Source organism: Silurus meridionalis, chromosome 12 (assembly GCF_014805685.1).
Source record: "Silurus meridionalis isolate SWU-2019-XX chromosome 12, ASM1480568v1, whole genome shotgun sequence".
In the NCBI taxonomy this organism is placed as follows: domain Eukaryota; kingdom Metazoa; phylum Chordata; class Actinopteri; order Siluriformes; family Siluridae; genus Silurus; species Silurus meridionalis.
Window position 1 is genome coordinate 4,664,112 of NC_060895.1, and position 22,487 is coordinate 4,686,598.

Sequence of the window (22,487 nt, forward strand, 5' to 3'; positions counted from 1 at the left end):
CTTTACCCAGTGGGCTAATCACGTCAGTTAAGTGGCTCAATACTTAAATCAGTTTTAGTTATTCACTAGTCAATTACCAACAAGTTTCAAAACTTCAAACAATACATAAACAAACTGAATCTTCCAGTCATGAATGAGAAGGAGCAAATCAGCTTTATCACAGTTAATTCAGGCATGTCCTATGGAGCTCTCAGGAGAGAACCATCTTGGCACCCCCCAGCTTTTCACGGACCAGCGCAAAATAAATATTAATAAATCCTCACTTTTTATATCTCAAGCCTAATGAAATGTACATATTTTCTCTAAAATTTTCTCTCTAACAAATTACATACACCAATTATTTTACAAGGGCTTGTAAACTCCACCCATTTGCTCACGCACATTCTGGTAAATTCATCCTTTTTCTTGGAAGTCTCATTTACCTCTATACAATTCTAATTTACATGTACAAAAATATCTCTTAATAGTGATTTTTTCCTTTAAGAAATCATGCACTTTTGCAAATAACAATGCAACAGATCATCCCCCACAATATTTCACACCTTTTCTTAAAATCTCCTCTGGGTCTTTTTTCTGTCTAAAACATCTTCCTGTGTTTTGGCCATTGGATCTCATATACAATGTCTTGCAGCTATTCTCCTACGTTCTTTATTGTGTGTTGTGCCGCAAATGTAAATGTAAGACGACCCCGGTCCATCCTATTCCTCAGGACCTGACACTATTGTTCTTTCACCATGAAATTTCCCCTTATTTTCTACAGCTGCCAATTACTTTTTCTAATCCCTCACCTAATCCATCATTTTTATTTACTCACCGGCCTTATAACATATTACATTTACAAGCATTTTAATTATATGCTGTATGCTACTTTATATATGCTAAACTTTACTCTAAAGCATGACTAATGATTTTGGTGGACTCTCTTAAAAAACACCAAGTTCTTTGCAAAGCTAAGTATTATACTATAGCAATGCTGAATAATGGTTATATGTATTAGGCTTGGATTTAAACTAATATAAGCAATACGACATGTAATCTGAAGAATATTGCTAAATGCTATGATTATATATTATTAGATTCTACAACTGATTGCTGAAGCTAGCCTATGCTAAATTACATGGGTGAACGTTATGCACCCTATTATGCAAGATGAGTCAAGACGTCACGCGGTCTCTATTTTCTGAAATATGTTCCATGCATGACTTCTGACTGAATTTTGCACAATGCATGATGCTCATGCACATACCTATTTTCTGGCAGATGTGTTGCACACGCTGCATTGTGTTTATATTATAAACCGAACCGTCTAAATTTCTTAACACTAACCAGTCTCTGAACTGTGTGGTCTATTAGTGTTGCTAGAAAAAAGAAAAAAGCTAAAGAAGCTGAAGAAAAAGATTTAGTAAATTCCTGCAGTGGCAGTTCCTTTGCTGGGTTTATTCACAACCAGTCTTTGACACAATTGATGTACACTGACAGATATTCATGCCAATTTACTCACTTGATTCTTCTTGCTGTCATCATTGGCAGCAGTAAAGCTTAAGGCAACATAAAGCTATTGCATGTGAACGCCTTTGTCACTACTACTGACATATTCTTTTGAGATATAAATAATATATATGTTTTCACTCAGGTTTGTTGATGATGGAGTGGTGACTGGCAACTTAATGTCCAGTGGTGCTCTCATGTCTGTGTTAACCTCTGGTATTATATTTATGTTGTCATAGCTACTGTAGTCTTTCCGCCCCCAACCAACATGCCGTTTACCTCAGTCAAGCTACACATTTACACATTCACCCAGTTCCTTCTGAGATACTCAATGTTCCTGACTCCTTTTGCCTTACGCACCTGCCTGATCCAGTCTGAAAGCGCTACTAATATATTTAGTAGTTTCACTTCCCACTAAAGAGGGCGCTATGAGACTAAGTACTTCAGAGTCTATGCTTGCCAGCACTTTTCTCCAACTGCATTTTATTCCTCCTGTGAATGCAGCATTATTTCTAGGCATAGGCAAACAGGGTGGTCGCCTGTTTAATACACATTATATGTTTACATACTTGAAATCAGTATTTTACTAGAAATCAGCAAAGCAATTTTGCAATTAATATTAAATGTGTTTAACCTATTTTTATGGAAGTTGCAAATTATTTCTAAGCTGTGGGGGTGGAGCAATGCGGTAGGATGGCCAAGATCATCGATCTCCATACCACCCTGTCCTCTACATCTGCCTCTTTCACACCAACCACCTGCATCTCTTCCCTCACCACCTACATAAACCTCCTCCTTGGTCTTCCTCTTTCCTCCTTCCTGGTGGCTCCATCCTCAGCATTCTTCTACCGATATACCATGTCCCTCCTCTGCACATGTCCAATCTATCTCAATCTCACCTCCCTCACCTTGTCACCAAAACGTCCTACATGTGCTGTCCCTCTAATAAACGTTTCTAATCCTGTCCATCATCGTCACTCCCAATGAAAATCTCAGCATCTTCAGCTCTGCTACTTCCAGCTCCACCTCCTGTCTTTTAGTCAATGCCACTGTCTCTAAACCATACAACATCACAGGGCTCACCACTTTCCTCGTCAGTATAGTGAACAGTATCTCCGCCTGTCACTCAGAAGACCGGGGTTTGATTCCCCGGCAGGGATGTTTTTTTCAGAAATTGTCCCACAGTGGGGAAATTTCTGAAAAAAACATCCCTGCCGGGGAATCAAACCCCGGTCTTCTGAGTGACAGGGCAGGTTGCGCCCCACTTTCACCACAAATTTCCATGTGCTAGGAGGTTTGCGGATGATAATGTTATTTGTGGTGATGTTTGCAGATAATATTGTTATTTGTGATTGTTTGCGCTGAGGTCCTGTCTGACCTCGTCCATCAACCTGCCCATCACCACTGCAGGAAAGGTTTAGAGACGATCATTGATGCAGTCCAACCTAGTTGTAGTAGTAGTCATTCCTGCTGCAAAATATCAGTAAAAAAAATACGCTTGAAATAAAAAAAACAACAGAAAACAGTGAATTTGGGCAACTGTGCCGAGTTATATATTATTTTAACTCTGACTGCTGATTTTTACATACTAAAAAAATATCTAAGTCTTTGCCACCACTTTTTGGGACTCACAGCTGAAATGGCTTACCTAAATTTGGGCTTTACTGTCCATCATTTAAAGTTGCTATTGCTTAAAAAGATGTTATAGATGATGAAGTGCATTGAATATAGATTTTCTACATTTTCTTCATTTCATATATAAATACATGAAATCAGTCCTGGAGCAATCCAGAAAAGTACTGGGTTGAAAGCCACATTTTACTGGGATAAAGAGTGTTTTTTTTTTTTTTTTTGCCCAAAAAGAAGTAATTCTTATTTGAAAACTAGTTGGGGACAAGATTGAATATGCAGCATCCAATATTGATTTCAATATTTCTTGTTTTGTGTTGCCTTTAAGGATAAATGTTATTGTCTTTTAAATTATTATGTTATTGTATTATCTTTTGGAAGTTCAAGTATTTTGTTAACTTTTTTGATGCGCTCTTAGTTTGATATACGGTGTGTGTGTGTGTGTGTGTGTGTGTGTGTGTGTGTGTGTGTGTGTGTGTGTGTGTGTGCAAGTCACTTAGCAACTCCTGTTCAATTTTGCCACTGCATTTAGAAATGCATTTACCCCACTGGAGGTCACTATCAATGCAGTGATAAATCAGTCTGATTGAACTCTTGCCTAATTGAAACTAAATAAACCTTGTAAAGTTTGAATAAAACTCCCACTTCTATTTCTTCACTACTTTTTTCCAGTCTATGTCTGAGTAAATTTTTTTTAAAGTCCTTCTGTCATAAACAATTATATGTGATTACAACTGAAATGACCTCAGATGCCAGGACAGCCAAATGTCACAGATTTTCACAGATCTCTCTGAAATAGTCCCTTCAGGTAGGTGTAGATAGAGTCATGGTCAATGTTGACCTTCATCCTTCATCCTGGCATTACCTTGTAGCCATGTACAGCATCTCTGTACATTTATGATCACCTAAATGAGGAAGTACACTTTTTTAAAAGTCCTTTAAGCTCATGTACAACATAATAAAAATATCAGATAAGTTCTAGATACACGTATTAAACTGAATCATTCTTAAAAAACAAACATGGTTTTTATATGTCTATATGGTTAGAAGTCACCAAAGAGGTTTTTTCCTTGTAGGGTCATCAAAATGGTAAAAATTATAAAATATCAGTGATATTTATTCAATTAAATTCAATTCATTTTTATTTGTATAGTGCATTTAACAATGAACATTGTCTCGAAGCAGCTTTACACAGATAATGTGGTGATAAAAAATTAATATGTTCTTTATAAATATATTGATGATGTTGACATGATATTCAAACTTAACATTATAACAGCTTAAGTTTTGCCAATCAACTAGAGCCATTTGCATAATGTAACTAGTATATTTATTACTATATATTACTATATATTCCATATCCTTCTCTCTCTCTCTCTCTCTCTCTCTCTCTCTCTCTCTCTCTCGGTCGAGTTAAACCTGCTCCTGAGGCTCCAGTGACCACTGTTCCTGCCCCTCTCCCCTCTGTGGATCTTCACACTTCTGTGCAGCTTGGGACGGTATCTCATCAACACCTTGGGTGGTTCCATATAATTCCGGAGTAGAACGGGTGCTTTTGAGGACGGATTGGACTGTAGTTGGTGTCGGCGGTCTGCTGCACTGACTCGGGAGTGCAGTTTGATCGTCATCACTGTACCCCGCAACTTTGTATATCTGCTTCAAATGGACATTTGGTGCAACCCAGATGAGGATGGGTTCCCTCTTGAGTCTGGTTCCTCTCAAGGTTTCTTCCTTACGCCATCTCAGGGAATTTTTCCTTGCCACAGTTGCTCATCAGGGACAAACATACTCATAACATACTCATAACATAATCACCACACTATCTGTGTAAAGCTGCTTTGAGACAATGTTCATTGTTAAAAGCGCTATACAAATAAAAATGAAATGAAAATGAAATGAAATGAAATTTAACAGTTGTGAACTCAGTCAAATCAAATCACTGAAATATTCAAATCTTAAATAAAGCTTGCATAAATATTAACCTCATAAAATGACCCCAGGTTTCCCATGCATTTTTGTATGGAAGCACAAATGTACAGTAGCAAAATAATATTTATAATATAATATGCACAACAACAGTGCAATATTCAAATTAGCAGTGTGTTTCTGTATTTAAAAGTCATTTCTTTATTACCATACAGTATAAACAAAGTTTGGTGCAAAAGACTAAATAGAATAGAATTATATAATTTTTATTTGCCATTTTAAACAGTAGTTTTAATATGTAAATGACACTAATTTTATTCAAAATGCAATGTTAAATATGTAGCAAAATACAGTGTATTTCAAAATGCATTCTTATAGCAAAGCAAAAAGGTAGCAGAATGGAGAATTAAAGGTCTTTTTAATAGACACAATTAAGACGTTAGAAAAATGCATTTTAAATTAATAAAACCTAAAATGTGGTTAACTCGATATGGTTTGAAAAATGCATTTAGAGCTGACCTTGTCCACTCTCTGTCATGGCGAAGTCCGTTCCAAAGCTTCTCAGATATTTTTTTGTTTTCCTGGGAATTTAAACTGAAGGCAAATTCTGTGTTTTTGTGAAAATTCTATGGGGAAAGAAAAAGCTTAACCACTGTGATGAACTGTTTTGTTTGACATTTGCTCACACTTTCCAGATTTTTTAAAAAGTGTAAAGCAAAGGCTTATGAGCAACAAGAATTTGAAGCCACAGGGAGCCGCAGTCTTCATAGTGAAGGGCTTATGGCACATACCTTTAATGTGGTGGATGAAATCAGATTTTAAACAGTGCATCTGTGAGCAACGCTATGTAGAGATTAAGCGAATAGATTATTGGGAATAATTTAATACATATTCATGGACAAAAATATATTAAAACATAAGTCAGTAATTCTAATAGAGTTTAGTACAGCAGAGAAGGCCTTGCTGACCCCGACAGCCCACCACTGATCAAATGCAATAGATTATGTATTATGTATTATGTATTATATTATACTGTGTACAGTAGTGAAATGTTTTTATGTTTAGTAATTAATTACTATTCCATTGTACAGTCTGAGTTGGCAATAAAAAAAACTTGCACTTTACAGCAACCTGTTTTACATCATTGGATAAGGAAAGGGTGCGTAAATCCAATCCAGGAGGAGGGGCATTATTAAAGATACCTCTCACCACAAGCATGGACAATTCATCCTTCTCCCATGGAGCGGACACTATAGGTGCCTCAGAGCCGCACAAACAGGATGAAAAATAGTTTTTTTTTTCTGTGGCTGTTACTCCACAGATACAGTAACAAAATACAGTAACAAAATACACACTTTCAGGTTTTTTTTTTTGCACTGCCTATTCACACTGCATTTTTTTTTTATATTTCCATTCCATCACTATTCATAACTTGTTTATCACTGCAGTACTGTATATTCCACTCATATTTAATTTTGTATATACTGTATCATACAACACATAATTGTAAATAACTATATCATGTCATTTAAGCATGTTATCCCCTGACATCTATGCACAATCTTTGCACAGTGTGTTCTATATAACAGTATGTTGCATATTACTATATATACATATATTATTACCTACGGAACATTCTGTACATTATTCACCGCTGTACATATATACCCCATACCTTTATTTATCACACTGCTATTTATTTATTGTAAATAAGCCACTTATACACTTCTGGTTAGATTCAAACTGCATTTCATTGGCTCTGTACATGTACCTTGCACAATGACAATAAAGTTAAATCTAATCTAATCTAATCTAATCTAATCTAATCTAATCTAATCTAATCTAATCTAATTTAATAATGATGACTGAAGCACATTTGCTCTCCTGAGTGCTGCCTCAGTAATATTTAAAGGCTATTAGATGCAATTACATTCATTGTACTGTGCTTTGTTGTGCTTTTATGGTGCTGTTGTGGTGTTCGCTGTGTTGAGAAATAAAAGGTTAAGTGTAATCAACGAAAAGAACAACAGAAACAACAGGAACTCGAGCTGCATCAAAAACGGTTTGAGAACGCTTCCACATGTCCACGCTCTGAATCATGTATGTAATCTATCCAAAAGAAAGGCATGATGTCACCGGCGGGGTGAAGTCAAGACCAGGAATCTATAAAAAGCACATGAGCACTGTCCCCACTGGTTTTTCCTTACTCACCCAGCCCCACTCGGGTGCCATGGTACAAGAGGACTGTTGGTTTGCTCTCAGGAGTTCTGGAGAGAGTTCACCGGGATAGAGTCTGTCTCCTCCTGGTGTCCATGGTTTGTGGACCTGGTAGCCCTTCTCGAGCACCCTCTCTGGGAGATTCCTCCAAGGAGGGATCTTCTCTCTCCGGCAGAGGGCACCCTATTTCACCCCCGCCCGGATTTGTGGAGGCTGTGGCCCCTGAGGAGATACAGGTCTTAGCTGCTAGAGACCATTCTCCAATCCAGTGCTCCCTCCACGAGGAGGTCATATGCGGCAAAGTGGCACCTGTTCACCATTTGGATTCAGTTAACTGCCTGGCCGGGCCAGTGCTGGAATTCCTCCAGGAACAGTTCGCCACAGGGTTGTCTCCTTCCACCCTGAAAGGTTGCGTGTCTTGCGCTATTGAAGCTTATCGTGCTCCGCTGGCTGAGAGGTCGCTGGACATGGACCTGTTAGTGACAGGTTTCCTTAGCAGTACACAGAGGCTGAGGCCTAGAGTGCCTGTGTGGGACTTAGTCACCGTTCTGGAGGCTCTGTCTAAGCCTCCCTTTAAGCACTTGCCCGAGGTGCCCTCGAAATGTCTCCTATCTTCTCCCTAAAGAGGAGGGACCTTCAGCCCTCTCTGTGGCCCCATCTATACTGGAGTTTAAACCAGGCATGGCCAGTGCCTTTCTCTAACCCTGACCGTGGTATGTTCCAAACATGCCCTCGGTTCATCCACAACCTGTCATGCTTCAGGCATTCGATCCTCCTCCCTTTCAGGCCCCTGACAAGAAGAAGCTTGGACTTTGGCAACTATAAACCAGTAGCGCTGACCTCACATCTGATAAAGGCATTGGAGAAGCTAGTGCTTTCTTATCTCTGACCTCTGGTGAGCCCATCAATGGATCCACTTCAGTTTGCATAACGGCCAGGCATAGAAGTGGAAGACACAGTCATCTTCCTCCTTTATAGGGCTCTGTCACACCTGGAAAAGGCTTGGAGAACAGTAAGAGTCATTTTTTTTTTCTAAATTGCTTTTAACACCATCCATCCTGCCCTTCTGAGGGATAAGCTGATGAAAATGGGGTGGGCCATCATCTCTTTACCCACCACAGTATGTTATGACTCTTGACTGTGAGTCTGACATGGTTGTCTGCAACACTGAAGCCCCACTCCATTCCCCTTCACCATCTACATTGCAGACCTTATGTTCAACTCAGCGACCTGTCACGTGCAGAAGTACTCTGATGACTCTGATCATGGATGATGATGACAAGGAGTACAGAAAACTGATCCAGGACTGTGTGTACTGATGCCAACAGAAATTGTAAAAATGTTCCTGTAAATTAATGGTACAATTCTGTCATTTGAGTTGACTCATTTTGTTTGCAGAAACTGACTGCACTTGAATTGACCAATGGCCATTTGTTTATAAAATAATATTTATAATATTTAAGTAAATGTGAGCAGAATTTTCCTAAATCATTAAAAGTATCAGTTTGAGTTAAATCTCTTGTAGATAATAGCAGGACACATTCATGTGCAATTGAAATTAGTGAAGATATTTACAATGCATCAATCCTACCCCATTGTGATAGTGGTGGTATTAAGAGGCGGATTAAGTTGGGTAAGTATCTACTGAAGGCCCAGGTACCAAATGCACGGCCCACCACTGGATTAAAATGATACACCAAACAACTTATAGGGAATTATTTTTATAGAGTTTTATGTTGAAATAAAGTCATTTATTAATAAAAATATAATTATTAACTATAAAATGAAGTCAAATGTTAATACAGTACAGTTCTGTATCCATAAAATATCATTTTTGGGGTGGCGTCCGTTTATCGCGCGGTTTTACGTTTATTGCGGGTTGGCTGGTTTGTTATATTTGTCTTTGCTTTTGTTGCGGTACAGTCAATGATGGACCAGTATACCATGACAAAACTTATGACAAATTTTCCCTAGTCTCCTGTCTTTGAGTCTACTGGCTTCTTTTCTTTTCCTAGTCTCCTGTCTACTAACGTCAAAATAAAACCAAGTGAAGAAAATAGTGGATAATTTATTCGTGCTGCAATGCATGCTGGGAGTTGTGTATGTCTGTTCATGATGTCCGTGTCTAAATGGCTCTATAGCTCCAAATATTTTGTGCATTAAATGTTTTTAAAATCCTTACAAGTGTGTTACCTTAAAGTCTTATTACTACCAAAAAGAATAAGTTAATTACAAACCGTAAACACAAGTTCTTTAGATTCATAATTTCTCTTGACTTTTCTTGTCATAACAAAAATTCATAAACAGTTTTATTTCATAAACAGTCTTTATTCCAGACACGTTCTGATGAGCCAATAGAAGGTGGTCACTTTATCACATCAAAATAATCAGGCGCACACACTTTGCACACACTCATTTTTATACCCTGGTGTTACATGACACCTTTATTATTTTTCTAATTTCTTCACCCTAGCAAATTCCCCTTCATGTGATTCCATATTTGGGTTTTCCTGTTTCCCATTACCCGTATTTACGGCCTTTTCTCTGTCACTTAAGAAAATAATGTGTATACAACCTTCACCTCCTCTGGTACATCCAGGCACCTCTTCAGTTTTTTTTAATATGTGGACAACTATTTTGCAGCCTACTTTATCTTCCCTGCATCTACTCTGTGTAAGTGTTCTGCTTTATAATGATGTTTGCCATCCCATTTTTATTAAATCAAGCTATATTATTTTACTTAGATTGTCTATTCATTTATGTTTGACTGTTGCATAGTGTGTTGAGCTTTACAAATATAGCATTTATAAGCTTTTTACTTTTGTTGTTACATGCACATATTAATTGTATGCTTTTTTTTTTTTTTATTCATTGTGATCTCTGTTCGTTTCTTTTATTCAGCTCCAACTCACAGACGTCCTGGGACATCTCAGGAGCATTCTCCACTGACAGCATCGTCAATCTCAACTCTTCTCTCCCCAATAAACATGCGTAAGTCTGCCTTGTACGTTGTTTTTTTCTGTCTTTCCAACACACTCATAACACCAGTCAGACCCTACTTTACTCTATTTATTAGTATCTGATTATTATTATTTTCATTATACTTTGGGTAAATAGATTACGAGTTTGATTACATATAGGCTACATAGGTTTAATCAAGTTACTTCTATTGTATCTAAAGCCCTATTCAGACGGGACAAGTTTTACAGGGGGTCGTTAGAGAAATTCTGTTTCACAGAGGTACTTTGTGATTTTAATCCCGTCCGAATTTGCCATGTCTGTCTTTTTCTCACACGACCTCTGTAAAAATTCCAGAGCAAATTACCTACTGTTTTTCCAGCAAATTTGGCGCTCCTCTGAGAAATCTAATCCCGTCCGAATGCGAATGTCTGTGATTGGTGAAAAAGTTTTTTTTCAAAACGCATTTACTTGTGTGTTTTGGTCAACGTGAACTACCGTACTAACCCTAGCATGCCGGTATTCAAATTTCTGCTTTCTGCGCACCAATAATGCATGTAGAGGTCTTGTGCAACGCCCACATGTAAAACACAGACACTCCTACCTCCGCAATAAACACGGAGATGTTAGTCCCGTCCGAATCCATACATGAAATGACAGACGTTGCCTGAAAAAAATTATAACTTAAATGTCGTTTGGAAAACTAGTCCCGTCCGAATAGGGCTTAAGAGGTTATTTACTAATTATTAGGTCAATTTGTTGGATTAACATTTTTCTTCTTCTTCTTTTTCTTCTTCTTTTGGCTGCTCCCATTGGGGGTCGCCACAGCCGATCATCCATACCACCCTGTCCTCTACATCTGCCTCTTTTACACCAACTACCTGCATGTCTTCCCTCACCACATCCATAAACCTCCTCCTTGGCCTTCCTCTTTTCCTCCTACCTGGTGGCTCCATCCTCAGCATTCTCCTACTGATATACCCCATGTCCCTCCTCTGCACATGTCCAAACCATCTCAATCTCGCCTCCCTCCCTTGTCACCAAAACGTCCTACATGCGCTGTCCCTCTAATAAACTCATTTCTAAGCTTGTCCATCCTCATCACTCCCAACAAAAACCTTAACATCTCCAGCTCTGCTACCTCCAGCTCCACCTCCTGTCTTTTACTCAATGCCACTGTCTCTAAACCATACAACATCGCAGGTCTCACCACAGTCCTATAAACTTTCCCTTTCACTCTTGTAGATACTCTTCTATCACAAATCTCTCCTGCTATCACTCTTCTCCACCCACTCCACCCTGCCTGCACTCTTTTCTTTACTTCTCTAACACACTCTCCATTACTTTACACTGTTTACCCCAGGTACCTGAACTCCTCCACCTTCTTCACCTCTTCTCCCTGCAACCGCACCACTCCACTGCCCTCCCTCTCATTCACACACATGTACTCTGTCTTACTCCTACTGACTTTCATTCCCCTTCTCTACAGCACGTACCTCCAACTCTCCAGACTCTTCTCAACCTGCTCACTACTCTCATCACAAATCACAATATCATCCGCAAACATCATATTCCAGGGAGACTCCTGTCTTACCTCGTCCGTCAACCTGTCCATCACCACTGCAAACAGGAAAGGGCTCAGGGCCGATCCTTGATGCAGTCCAACCTTCACCCTATATTAACATTAGTTTGCTTAAAACACACGCTAGATAAGTTTGATTCGAATATTTGAACACAAAACAGGACTAGACACTTTTCATAAAAGGACAGTACAGACTCTTTCTGCTGAGGAGAGAAAGGGATCTTTTTTGACTCTGTGGTGGCCTCAGCCATCTTCTATGGTGTGGTCTGCTGGTGCAGCAGCATCTTTACTGCAGACAGGAAGAGACTGGACAAGCTAATAAGGAAGGCCAGCTCAGTCTTGATTCTCCTGCACACCATGCATCTCTGAGCGATACTGAGGGTCTTTTTTTGCTGCTTTAAAATCAGAGCTGCTCCCAGTGAACCAGTCACCATAATGCCCACTGTTAATACTGTTTTGTAAATTGTGCAATATTATCTAGTGCATTTGTTTGTTTGATAATGCAAATGTGTGTGTGTGTGTGTGTGTGTGTGGGTTTCTGCTTCATATTTGCACTTTTTTTTGCCTTTGTAACGTAAATTTCCCCACTGTGGGACAAATAAATGGATGCTTGTCTTGTCTTATCCTCTTGAAACTACCAGTGTTTTTTTAAACAAATACTTTTAATATTTATTTATAGTAAATAGGATCTATTTCTTTTTTTATCTGTGCCTCAATTTACTGTACAAAAAGGTCAGCATTAATTCACTCAGTCTTGCGTCCTGAGATCAAAGCACCATCTGAAGAAATTAGATGTTTTTTTAGGTATTATTCAGTCCAAGAAGAAACTGACTCAACTTTAAACAATATTATTTTGTTTTTGAACAAAAACTATAAAGAGTTTTTGATTTTATCTTGGTATCGGATTGTAAAATATATGTCTTATTGCCCATCCCGATGTGCAGAGACGGGGTCAGTGTATCTCATTATTATGGCCATGCTGATGAGCCCCTTTCACCCCGGCCTGGACATAGCACAGGAATTATAGCAAACATGGCATCTTCCAGTTCTTTCAGCTTTGCTTCTTGGTATCTTCACAAGACAATCATCACTGATCCCGCCTCCTTTACTGCAACCCTTTTTATGTTTAACTGCACCGGCAACATGTTTTTTTTCTCCCCTATATATATATATATATATATATAATTTTTTTTTTTATTACACGATATAATATTATATATATCATAATTTTATTAATGCACGATCAATGCAGCACATATTTCTTTTTGACCATTTTTATTTAAAATATAAATAAAACTATAAATTAAAGCCTACAACACAACAAACATTTGTTCATTATGTTTTTCTTTATAATAAAATCCACAGAAAAATTATTTCAAATTACTAAACATTTGTTTTACTGAAAATTCACAAAAATACACACATCCGGCAATTAAAACCGCCCATGTGGAAACATAGCAAAAGTTCAGTTTGGTGTCGTGATGATTTATGTAATTGAAAACACCATAAATACTTTGAAACATTTAAAGATTATTTTGTCTTCATGCTCAATGTTGTGTCTTATTTCACTAAAAATAAACATACATTTCAATAACACAACATAACATTTCAGCTTCTCCCCTTATGGGTCGCCACAGCAGATCATCCGTCTCCATACCCCTCTGTCCTCTCTTCCTCTTTCAACCCAACTACCTGCATGTCTTCCTTCACCACATCCATAAACCTCCTCCTTGGGCTTCCTCTTTTCCTCCTTCCTGGTGGCTCCATCCTCAGCATTCTCCTACTGATATACCCCATGTCCCTCCTCTGCACATGTCCAAACCATCTCAATCTTGCCTCCCTCACCTTGTCTCCAAAACGTCCTACATGCGCTGTCCCTCTAATAAACTCATTTCTAATCCTGTTCATCCTCATCACTCCCAACATAAACCTTAACATCTTCAGCTCCGCTACCTCCAGCTCCACCTCCTGTCTTTTACTCAATGCCACTGTCTCTAATCCATACAACATCGCAGGTCTCTACACAGTCCTATAAACTTTCCCTTTCACTCTCACAGATACTCTTCTATCACAAATCACTGCTGCTATCACTCTTCTCCACCCACTCCACCCTGCCTGCACTCTTTTCTTCACTTCTCTAACACACTCTCCATTACTCTACACTGTTTACCCCAGATACCTGATCTCCTCCACCTTCACCACCTCTTCTCCCTGCAACCGCACCATTCCACTGCCCTCCCTCTCATTCACCCACATGTACTCTGTCTTACTTCTACTGACTTTTATTCCTCTTCTCTCCAGCACGTACCTCCACCTCTCCAGGCTCTTCTCAACCTGCTCACTACTCTCACCACAAATCACAATATCATCCGCAAACATCATAATCCATGGAGACTCCTGTCTGACCTCGTCTGTCAACCTGTCCATCACCACCGCAAACAGGAAAGGGCTCAGAGCCGATCCTTGATGCAGCCCAACCTCCACCTTGAACCACATGTCCTGCACCACCCTCACATACTTCTTTGACACACCTGACACTTCTCATACAATACCACAACTCCTCTCTCGGCACTCTGTCGTACGCGTTCTCCAAATCCATGACTTAAGTTATTACAAATAATAATAATATATATATATATATATATATATATATATATATATATATATATATATATATATATATATATATTTTATACAACTTCTCTGTATGATCTATTTTAAGCTTAGCAACAGCGCCCTCTGGGGTCGCAACATACGATGGTCACAGAATCTGGTGAAACACTACCTGTGATAAGAAAATGTAACTTTACAGTGGTTACAAAAAACTTTAGTTTTATCTACTCCGCCGTATGGAAGAAGTTTATAATAAAAATGTCCATGTAAAAGTTCGGTATATTTCTCCATGTTTGTTTATCCGCCAGTTCTTTTCTTTTCCGGTTGCTCTGAGCCCCGCAGCAGTCTGACAGTCACCCCAAATGCTCTCATTGGTTGAGACGCGTGATGACGTTTATCACAAGCCAGTACAGATCAAGATGCCACGCCCCCCGTCACTCATGTTTACCTGTATGTGCAATCAGTGTCAGTCAGACTTTTCAAATAACAACAACTGTGTTCATGCGCCTTATCAATCATTAGTGATAGATAGATAGATAGATAGATAGATAGATAGATAGATAGATAGATAGATAGATAGATAGATAGATAGATAGATAGAAACAGAAAGATACAAAGATTATTAATATTATTTTTCTTCTTACTGTTATCACTGTGATTGCTTTATTATTAGTTTTATTACTAGTAGCAATAATAAAACTATTATTAATAGCAATAATTGGCATAACAATAATAATAATAATAATAATAATAATATAAATGTGCTATTATTATTCAAATTATTATTATTATTAACGTTATCATTACTAGTTGTATTAGTTGTATTATTATTACTATTATTATTATTATTATTATTATTATTATTATTATTATTATTATTGCTGTTGTTGATTTTTTTTTAACAGACCTATTGGATTTATTGGGACACAGAAATACACTTATTAACCGATATCACATAATCCTTTATTCAAATATTTTGATTGACTTTGATATATGATATGATTATGATTTTACTCATAGTGTAAAACGTTTATTTATATTTACTATTTACTGAACTAAAAAACAAAACAAAAAAACAAAAAAACAAAAAAAAAAATCCAGTCCTCCTGCACGTTCATCAGCCGCACCACAACCATAAAATCCACCATTCCTCCAGCTGCAGCCACTGCCATCCATATCAGAGCCCTGCAAATAATCCCTATAACACTTTTTTATGGTTTTAAATTTGAGATAATCTGTTGATAATCTGATAATAGTTCCGATTGGTATTAAAGGACACATTCCGGTGTCAGGACAATGTCTCTCCTGTTGCGGGGGCGAGAGACGCGCGGAGCGTCAGCCATTTTTGCTTCAGCAGCACTGCTGCTATTTACGGGTGAGTGAGAAAAAATAAATACAACTGTTCTTTTAAAAAACAAACAAAAAAAACAGACAAAAAATATATATAGATTCAGGCTGTAGGTGTGTGTTTGTTGCTGTTTGCTGCCCCGTGGTGTGTGTGTGTGTGTGTGTGTGTGTGTGCATATGGAAGCAGTTACATAATCATTAGAGACGCATCATAATCAACATCTGCACACTGAACCTCTCGCATGATGCTTTTATTCTGTGTCCATGTGGCCACAAAACACCGCGTCCACTGTTTCATTCTGTTTCTTTAAATCCATCACATGTCAAGCATTCAACCTTTTCCCCATTCTCTTTAGCTTTATGCATTTGATCAACAGCATCACTCCCACCTCCCTGCATCCTCCTGCATGTAAGTGTGTGTTTGTGTGTTTTTATATTAATAATAATCATAATAATAATAATAGTAATACCAGCACCACCACTATATCCCAATCAGGCATAACATTATGACATTATAACATTATGAGCGGTACAAACACTGATTATCTCTTCATCGTGGTACCTGTTAGCGGGTGGGATATATTAGACACCAAGTGAACATTTTGTCCTCAATGTTGACAGTAAAAATGTTTAGGCAAATTTTTTTTGAGAGAGTTTGACAAATTGTGATGTCTAGACGACTGGGTCAGAGCATCTCCAAAACTGCAGCTCTTGTGAGATTTTCCTGGTCTGCAGTGGTCAGTATCTAATAACAGTGGTCCAAGAGAAGAACAGTGGTGAACCGGTGACAGGGTCATGGGCGGTCAAGGCTCATTGATGCATGTGGGGAGCGAAGGCTGGTCTGCGTGGTCCGATCCAACAAGAGCTCCTGTAGCACAAATTGCTTGAATCTCTCTCTCTCTCTCTCTCTCTCTCTCTCTCTCTCTCTCTCTATACAGCGATACCGAAAGTATTCACAGCGCTACATTTTTCCTCAAACTTTTACAAAAAAATACCCTATATTGGCAACATGAATGAAGTGTGTTTGAAATCTTTTACATTTATTAAAAATGAAAAAAAAAAAAAAAACAACGGTACATAAGTATTCACACTGTTTCCTGTTTCAACTGATCATCCCTGAGATGTTTCTACAACTTGATTGGAGTCCATCTGTGGTAAATTTAGTTGATTGGACATGATTTGGTCCGGCACACAACTGTCTATTTGATGTCCCACAGTTGCATGTTAAAACACAAACCAAGACATTAAGTCAAAGAAATTAGAACTGGGAACTGGGAACTGGGAGACTGTTCAAGATCAAGGAAAAGATAAATGCAGCAATGTACAGAGACACTCTTGATAAAAAGCCTGCTCCAAAGCACTCCATCCATCCATCCATCCAGCCACCCACCCACTCACCCACCCACCTATCCATCCATCCATCCAGCCACCCACCCACCTATCCATCCATCCATCTATCCATCTATCCATCTATCTATCTATCTATCTATCTCTCTATCTATCTATCTATCTATCTATCTATCTATCTATCTATCTATCTATCTATCTATCAGGTGTTGTAAATAGCACACCTCAACAGTAATAACACTGTTATAAATGGACATAATGTCCCACCCAGATGAGGATGGGTTTCCTTTTGAGGCTGTTTGTCTTGAAGGTTTACTCTCCATCTCAGGGAGTTTTTTCCTCGACACAGTCGCCACTGGCTCTCTCATTAGGGACAAACCTAAAAGAATAAACTTATAGGCACTAAACGTATACATTGCAGCTTTAAAACCTTTTTATTTGTGCAGGATTGCTTTGGGACTTTGTCACTGGTAAAAGTGCACTACAAATAAAGGTAAATTAAAATGAACTGAATTTGGCATATTTGGGTCTCGAGGCAAATCCAGGCTGTAATCCATCAAATATTCCTTCAGTCATTTACACCATAATTTTTTTTAATCTTAAACCTTGAATTCAAAGAAACATCCAGTGAAGTCACACATCATTGTATTTTAAAAACCAACACATTCGCACCCCACATCGTCACATATCGACGCTGTGGATGTTGCGTCCGACGGCGTCCACATCCGATGCCGAGGGTACCCCCTTCGCGTCGCTTTTCGACGTAGAGGGACGGGAAACCCTTTGCGTCGCTTTTCGACGCAGATGGACGGGACCCCATTTGCGGGTTATGGTTAGGGTTAGGGTTAGGGTTACGGTCATCTTCAGGATTTTTCGAAATTTTTAAATTAATCCTATACACTTATTATAATAGATAATAAATTATTAAGTGTATTGGACAGCGATCTGCATTGAAAAGCGAAGCACAGGGGCTCCCATCCATCTGCGTCGAAAAGCGACGCGAAGGGAGGTACCGTCTCTCTCGTCAGCGGCGAAGGGGTACCGGCGTCGGGTGTGGACGTCGTCGGACGCAACGTCCTCAGCGTCGATATGTGACGATGTGGGGTAAGAATGTGCTGTAAAAACCTCTATTATAGGCATCCCCAAAGGAACAAAGTAAACACATATTTATCAATGTTTGTTTCATGACCAACTGCCACTGTGGGACCCTTGAGCAAGGCCCTTAATCCTGTCTTGTGGCTGACCATGACTACCAAACATTGCTGGAATACAGTATGTATATGATGGAACTGTAATGAATGGACATTCGGTGCCACTCAGATGAGGATGGGTTCCCTTTTGGGTGGTTCCTCTCAAGGTTTCTTCCTCATACCGTCTCAGGTTTAATTTCCACAGTCGCCACTGGCTCACTCATTAAGGATTAATTTAAAAAGCATACTCATCTTAAAGGCACAAATCAACTTATAAACCTCTTTAGCTCTTGATAAAGAGAATTGACTGCGCAAAGAAAGATTTTCACTGTGCTAGAATGTATACGCCGAAAAGAAAAAATCTTATGCACAAAAATCTGTCTAACGTTACTAAATGATTATTTTAATGAACAGACTGTATTGAGATTATTTAAGTAATACTTACAATTGTATTAATTTTACTGCATCAATTATGGCAAGTATTAATGAATGCATTGCTTTAGACCGTGGACTAATTTATTAATAGGATAGAATAAAAAAGGATTAGTGAAATCTGGTGTTCATTTAACAGTATATCTGCTAAGCTTTATATATATCTAATTATCATTGTTGATGATTTGTTTGGATGCAGGATGAAGTAAAGTTTTCACAGTCATTGCAGTTCTCCTAGAAACCATTAGAGGGCATGTAACACTTCCTGTTTTTCCCTAGGAAGCTTTCTAATAGAGCTTAGCAATATTTGGCAAAGAATCAGTCAAACAAATCTAACTGTACATAATCAGGTAAGAACATAAGAAAACTACATGTCTAATAATTTCTGTTTTTACATCATTAGTTCTCATTCCTATAAGTGGTGGGGTGTTGTTTGACTTCTGATCGAAATCCCAGCACTACCAAGCTGCCACTGCTCAGCGCTTGAGCAAGGCCCTTAACCCTCGACTGCTCAGGGTCACTCTGGATGTTTGGGTGTTTGGCTAATGCCATACTGTAAATGTAAATGTGACTATGGAATAGGAATGGTTGGCAGACGTTGCCAGCAAATATAATGCCATATTTTGTAAAAGTCAGAATAATTGCCTGTATTGTTGCTCAAAACTAATCCATCTGAACTTACACATTTTTATATCTGCTTCAGTTATGGATACTCAGTTTAGTGTGACTGCTTACTCTGTTATTATAATTCAACACATTATTACATTATTATCACATTAAACAGCAGCAATATGTTTGTATTTTTTTGCACTGAAAAAGGATGATAGCTACGTATAAGTAATACCCCGCACAGTGTCGATCAATATAACCTATTAATCTGTGTTCAAATTTCCCTCTTTATTTCATATCACTGAGGACAACACAGTCTCACCCCACATCGTCACATATCGACGTTGCCTCGGATGGCGTAGACATCCGACGCAGAAGGGAGCCCCTTTGCGTCGCTTTTCAAAGTAGATGGCCGTCCTATACACTTAATCACTTATTATTTATAATAAATATTATTTATATTAATAAACACTTATTATTTATAATAATATTATTTATATATTATATAATATTATATAATATTATTTATATATAATAATATTTATAATAATAAGTGTATCGGATTATTTATACTATATTTAATAAATAATAATAATGTTACGAAATGTCCACTACATACGACTGATTCGTTGGTTGTCCCCCGGCCGCGTCCAAATCCGAAGATGACCCAAACCCTAACCCTAACCCAAACCCTAACCCTAAACCTAACCCTAACCCAAACCCTAACCCTAACCCCAACCCATACCCTAACCCTAAACCTAACCCTAACCCAAACCCTAACCCTAATCCGAAGATGAGGGATTTGCATTGAAGTGTATAGGACGGGCATCTACGTTGAAAAGCGACGCGGGATTTGCATTGAAGTGTATAAGCAACGCAAAGGGGCTCCCTCTGCGTCGGATGTGTACGCCATCCGAGGCAACGTCGATATGTGACGATGTGGGGTAATACTGTGTAGCTGAGGACGACTTTCTATGTTATGAATTTCAATAGGAAGTATTTCTTAATAAGTTTTCTTTCTGCCACTGGATACCAGAGATGCTGTATTGTTTTTTTCTCGTTTGTATTGTTTTTTTAACCTTCAAACACCATTACTCAACATTTAAGCAGGAGATTTTATCTTTGTTTTTATTATTGCTTTATATTCGGTAAGCTACTCGCTTTAACCATCGCCAGTGGTCCCTTCCAGTCAAAATAAAATAAACATATTCTTCGGGTTAATTAAGGAGACTGTGTTAATTTAGAGACACACACATTTATTACAGTATAACCCTGACCTTTAGCCTAACCCTATATTTTCTGCCTTATTCTCTGATAAAAATAGGAAAAAAGTTGCTCGGTTGCTATGGAGACAGAGACAGAGGCAGAGGCAGTTGTGCTGAGTGACACGAAAAAGAGGGAAATTCGTGTCCATGAACACGAATCAATAGATTAAAGTTTGTGACTAAATCACGAAGTGCTGTGAGAGTGTGGCGTAACACAAATATTTGAAATACAATAACTCATGTAGAAGATGATTAAGTCTTTTTCTAGACACGCTTCTGAAAGGTAGCAGAATAGCCTGAAAAATGAAGGATGAAAATAGTAATGCACATATATGTAGGTTTAAAATGTGTAAGTTCATTGTAGTCTTTAACTTTAAATTTGTTTAAACTACAAAGTAATTAATTCGGCTACAATCAAAATATCTAATTGTCAGGTGAAATAATTTTGCCATGTAAACTAAAGTGCAATAAAAAAAAGATTCAATTTAGCAGTTTTTCTAAACAATGAACATTGTAATAAAGCAGCTTTAAGGGAAAGCCTGATAAAGCACACCAAAGGTCTTTCCTGGAACAACATCTAGAGGAAATCTTTTGTATAGTGACATTATGAGTTTTTATTCATCCACAACTGTACACTACTGTATAAGTCCAAACAATGCTGAATGTATTGAAAGTCATTAGAGCCAATAGTAAGTGTATAGTGTCCAAGTAAAGTTGTGCACTGAATAATAAATGAGACTTGAGCGTAGAGTTTTTAAAAAAGTGCAATCCAGATGAGTTTATCCACATCAAAGTTTATGGTCTTTTTGTGGCCCCATTCATAGCAATTTTAAAGCAAATTTAATCGATTTAGGGAAAATGGCTAAATAGAAGCACGAGACGTCATTTTTGAGAACAAACCAAAAAGTATTTTCGAAAATGTCATGGTGTGTTGTACTGGTTGAATGTAATAAAAATCATTCAAATATTCATTTATACCCACATACACTATATGGACTTAAGTTTTGCACACCTGTCCATAGGATTAATATGTGCCCTTTAAACATCCCGTACTACACTTAGTCTCTATTTACTGTTATATTACACTCCACTCTTCAGGGAAGATGTTGTACTAGATTTTGGAGTGTGCTTCTGGAGATTTGTGCTCCTTCATCCACAAGAACATTGGTAAAATAAGGTACTGATGTGAAGTGAAGAGGCTTTGGGTGCAGTCAGCATTCCAGTTTTACACAAAGGTGTTCAGTAGGGTTGAGGTCAGAGCTCTATAGCAAGATCAAGATCTTCCACTCCAACCAAAGTAAAGACTTTTTTATGGAGCCGACTTTGTGCATATGAGAATTGCCATGCTGTTTAAACATTTAAAAGAAAATCATTTCATGACAATTCATCGATTCATGACAATTAATCATTTATGAACAAATAAATTAAATAAATAAATATCTAGTGTGTTTGTTAAATGCAGTGTTGAAAACATTTAAGCAGAACATATCCTTAGAAAATTTTATATTAAATGTAAAACACACAACAAATATAAACTATTACATTTCTTTTTTCCATTTGTAAATTTTATTGAATCAATTTTATTCTAATCAATTAGTCAATTTAATTAATATAATTAAATTAAAATATTTGACCAAAAAAGTGTATTTATATCTAGAGAATCACGAGTAAAGAGCTATTTCCGGTACGAATCGGATAGTGACTACTAGTATTATAAATATCCGAAAATGCGTAAATTGTTTAGACATACTTCAGACAGGAAGAAGACGCATGCAAAGTACAAATCATGTTTCCGGAACGGATCGAGAAGCCACAGGTAATAAAAAAAGTTCAATTATAGAAGCTTCTACATGATATTAGTTTTATAAGCTAGCTGTTAAATAT

The 22,487-nt window shown here is 37.8% G+C and overlaps 1 protein-coding gene across 2 annotated transcripts in view; it reads left to right on the forward strand.

Moving 5' to 3' along the window:
- Positions 1-15,462: 15,462 nt before the first annotated feature.
- Positions 15,463-22,487, forward strand: part of scn2b (sodium channel, voltage-gated, type II, beta) — a 22,695-nt gene continuing 15,670 nt past the window's right edge. The window contains exons 1-2 of one of the 2 annotated variants that reach the window (XM_046863019.1): positions 15,463-15,788; positions 16,117-16,169. In XM_046863019.1, coding sequence (XP_046718975.1) covers positions 16,121-16,169 — 49 coding nt within the window. In that variant the 5' untranslated portion in view covers positions 15,463-15,788; positions 16,117-16,120. The remainder of the gene's footprint in view (positions 15,789-16,116; positions 16,170-22,487) is intronic. The other variant, XM_046863017.1, reaches the window with a different exon arrangement.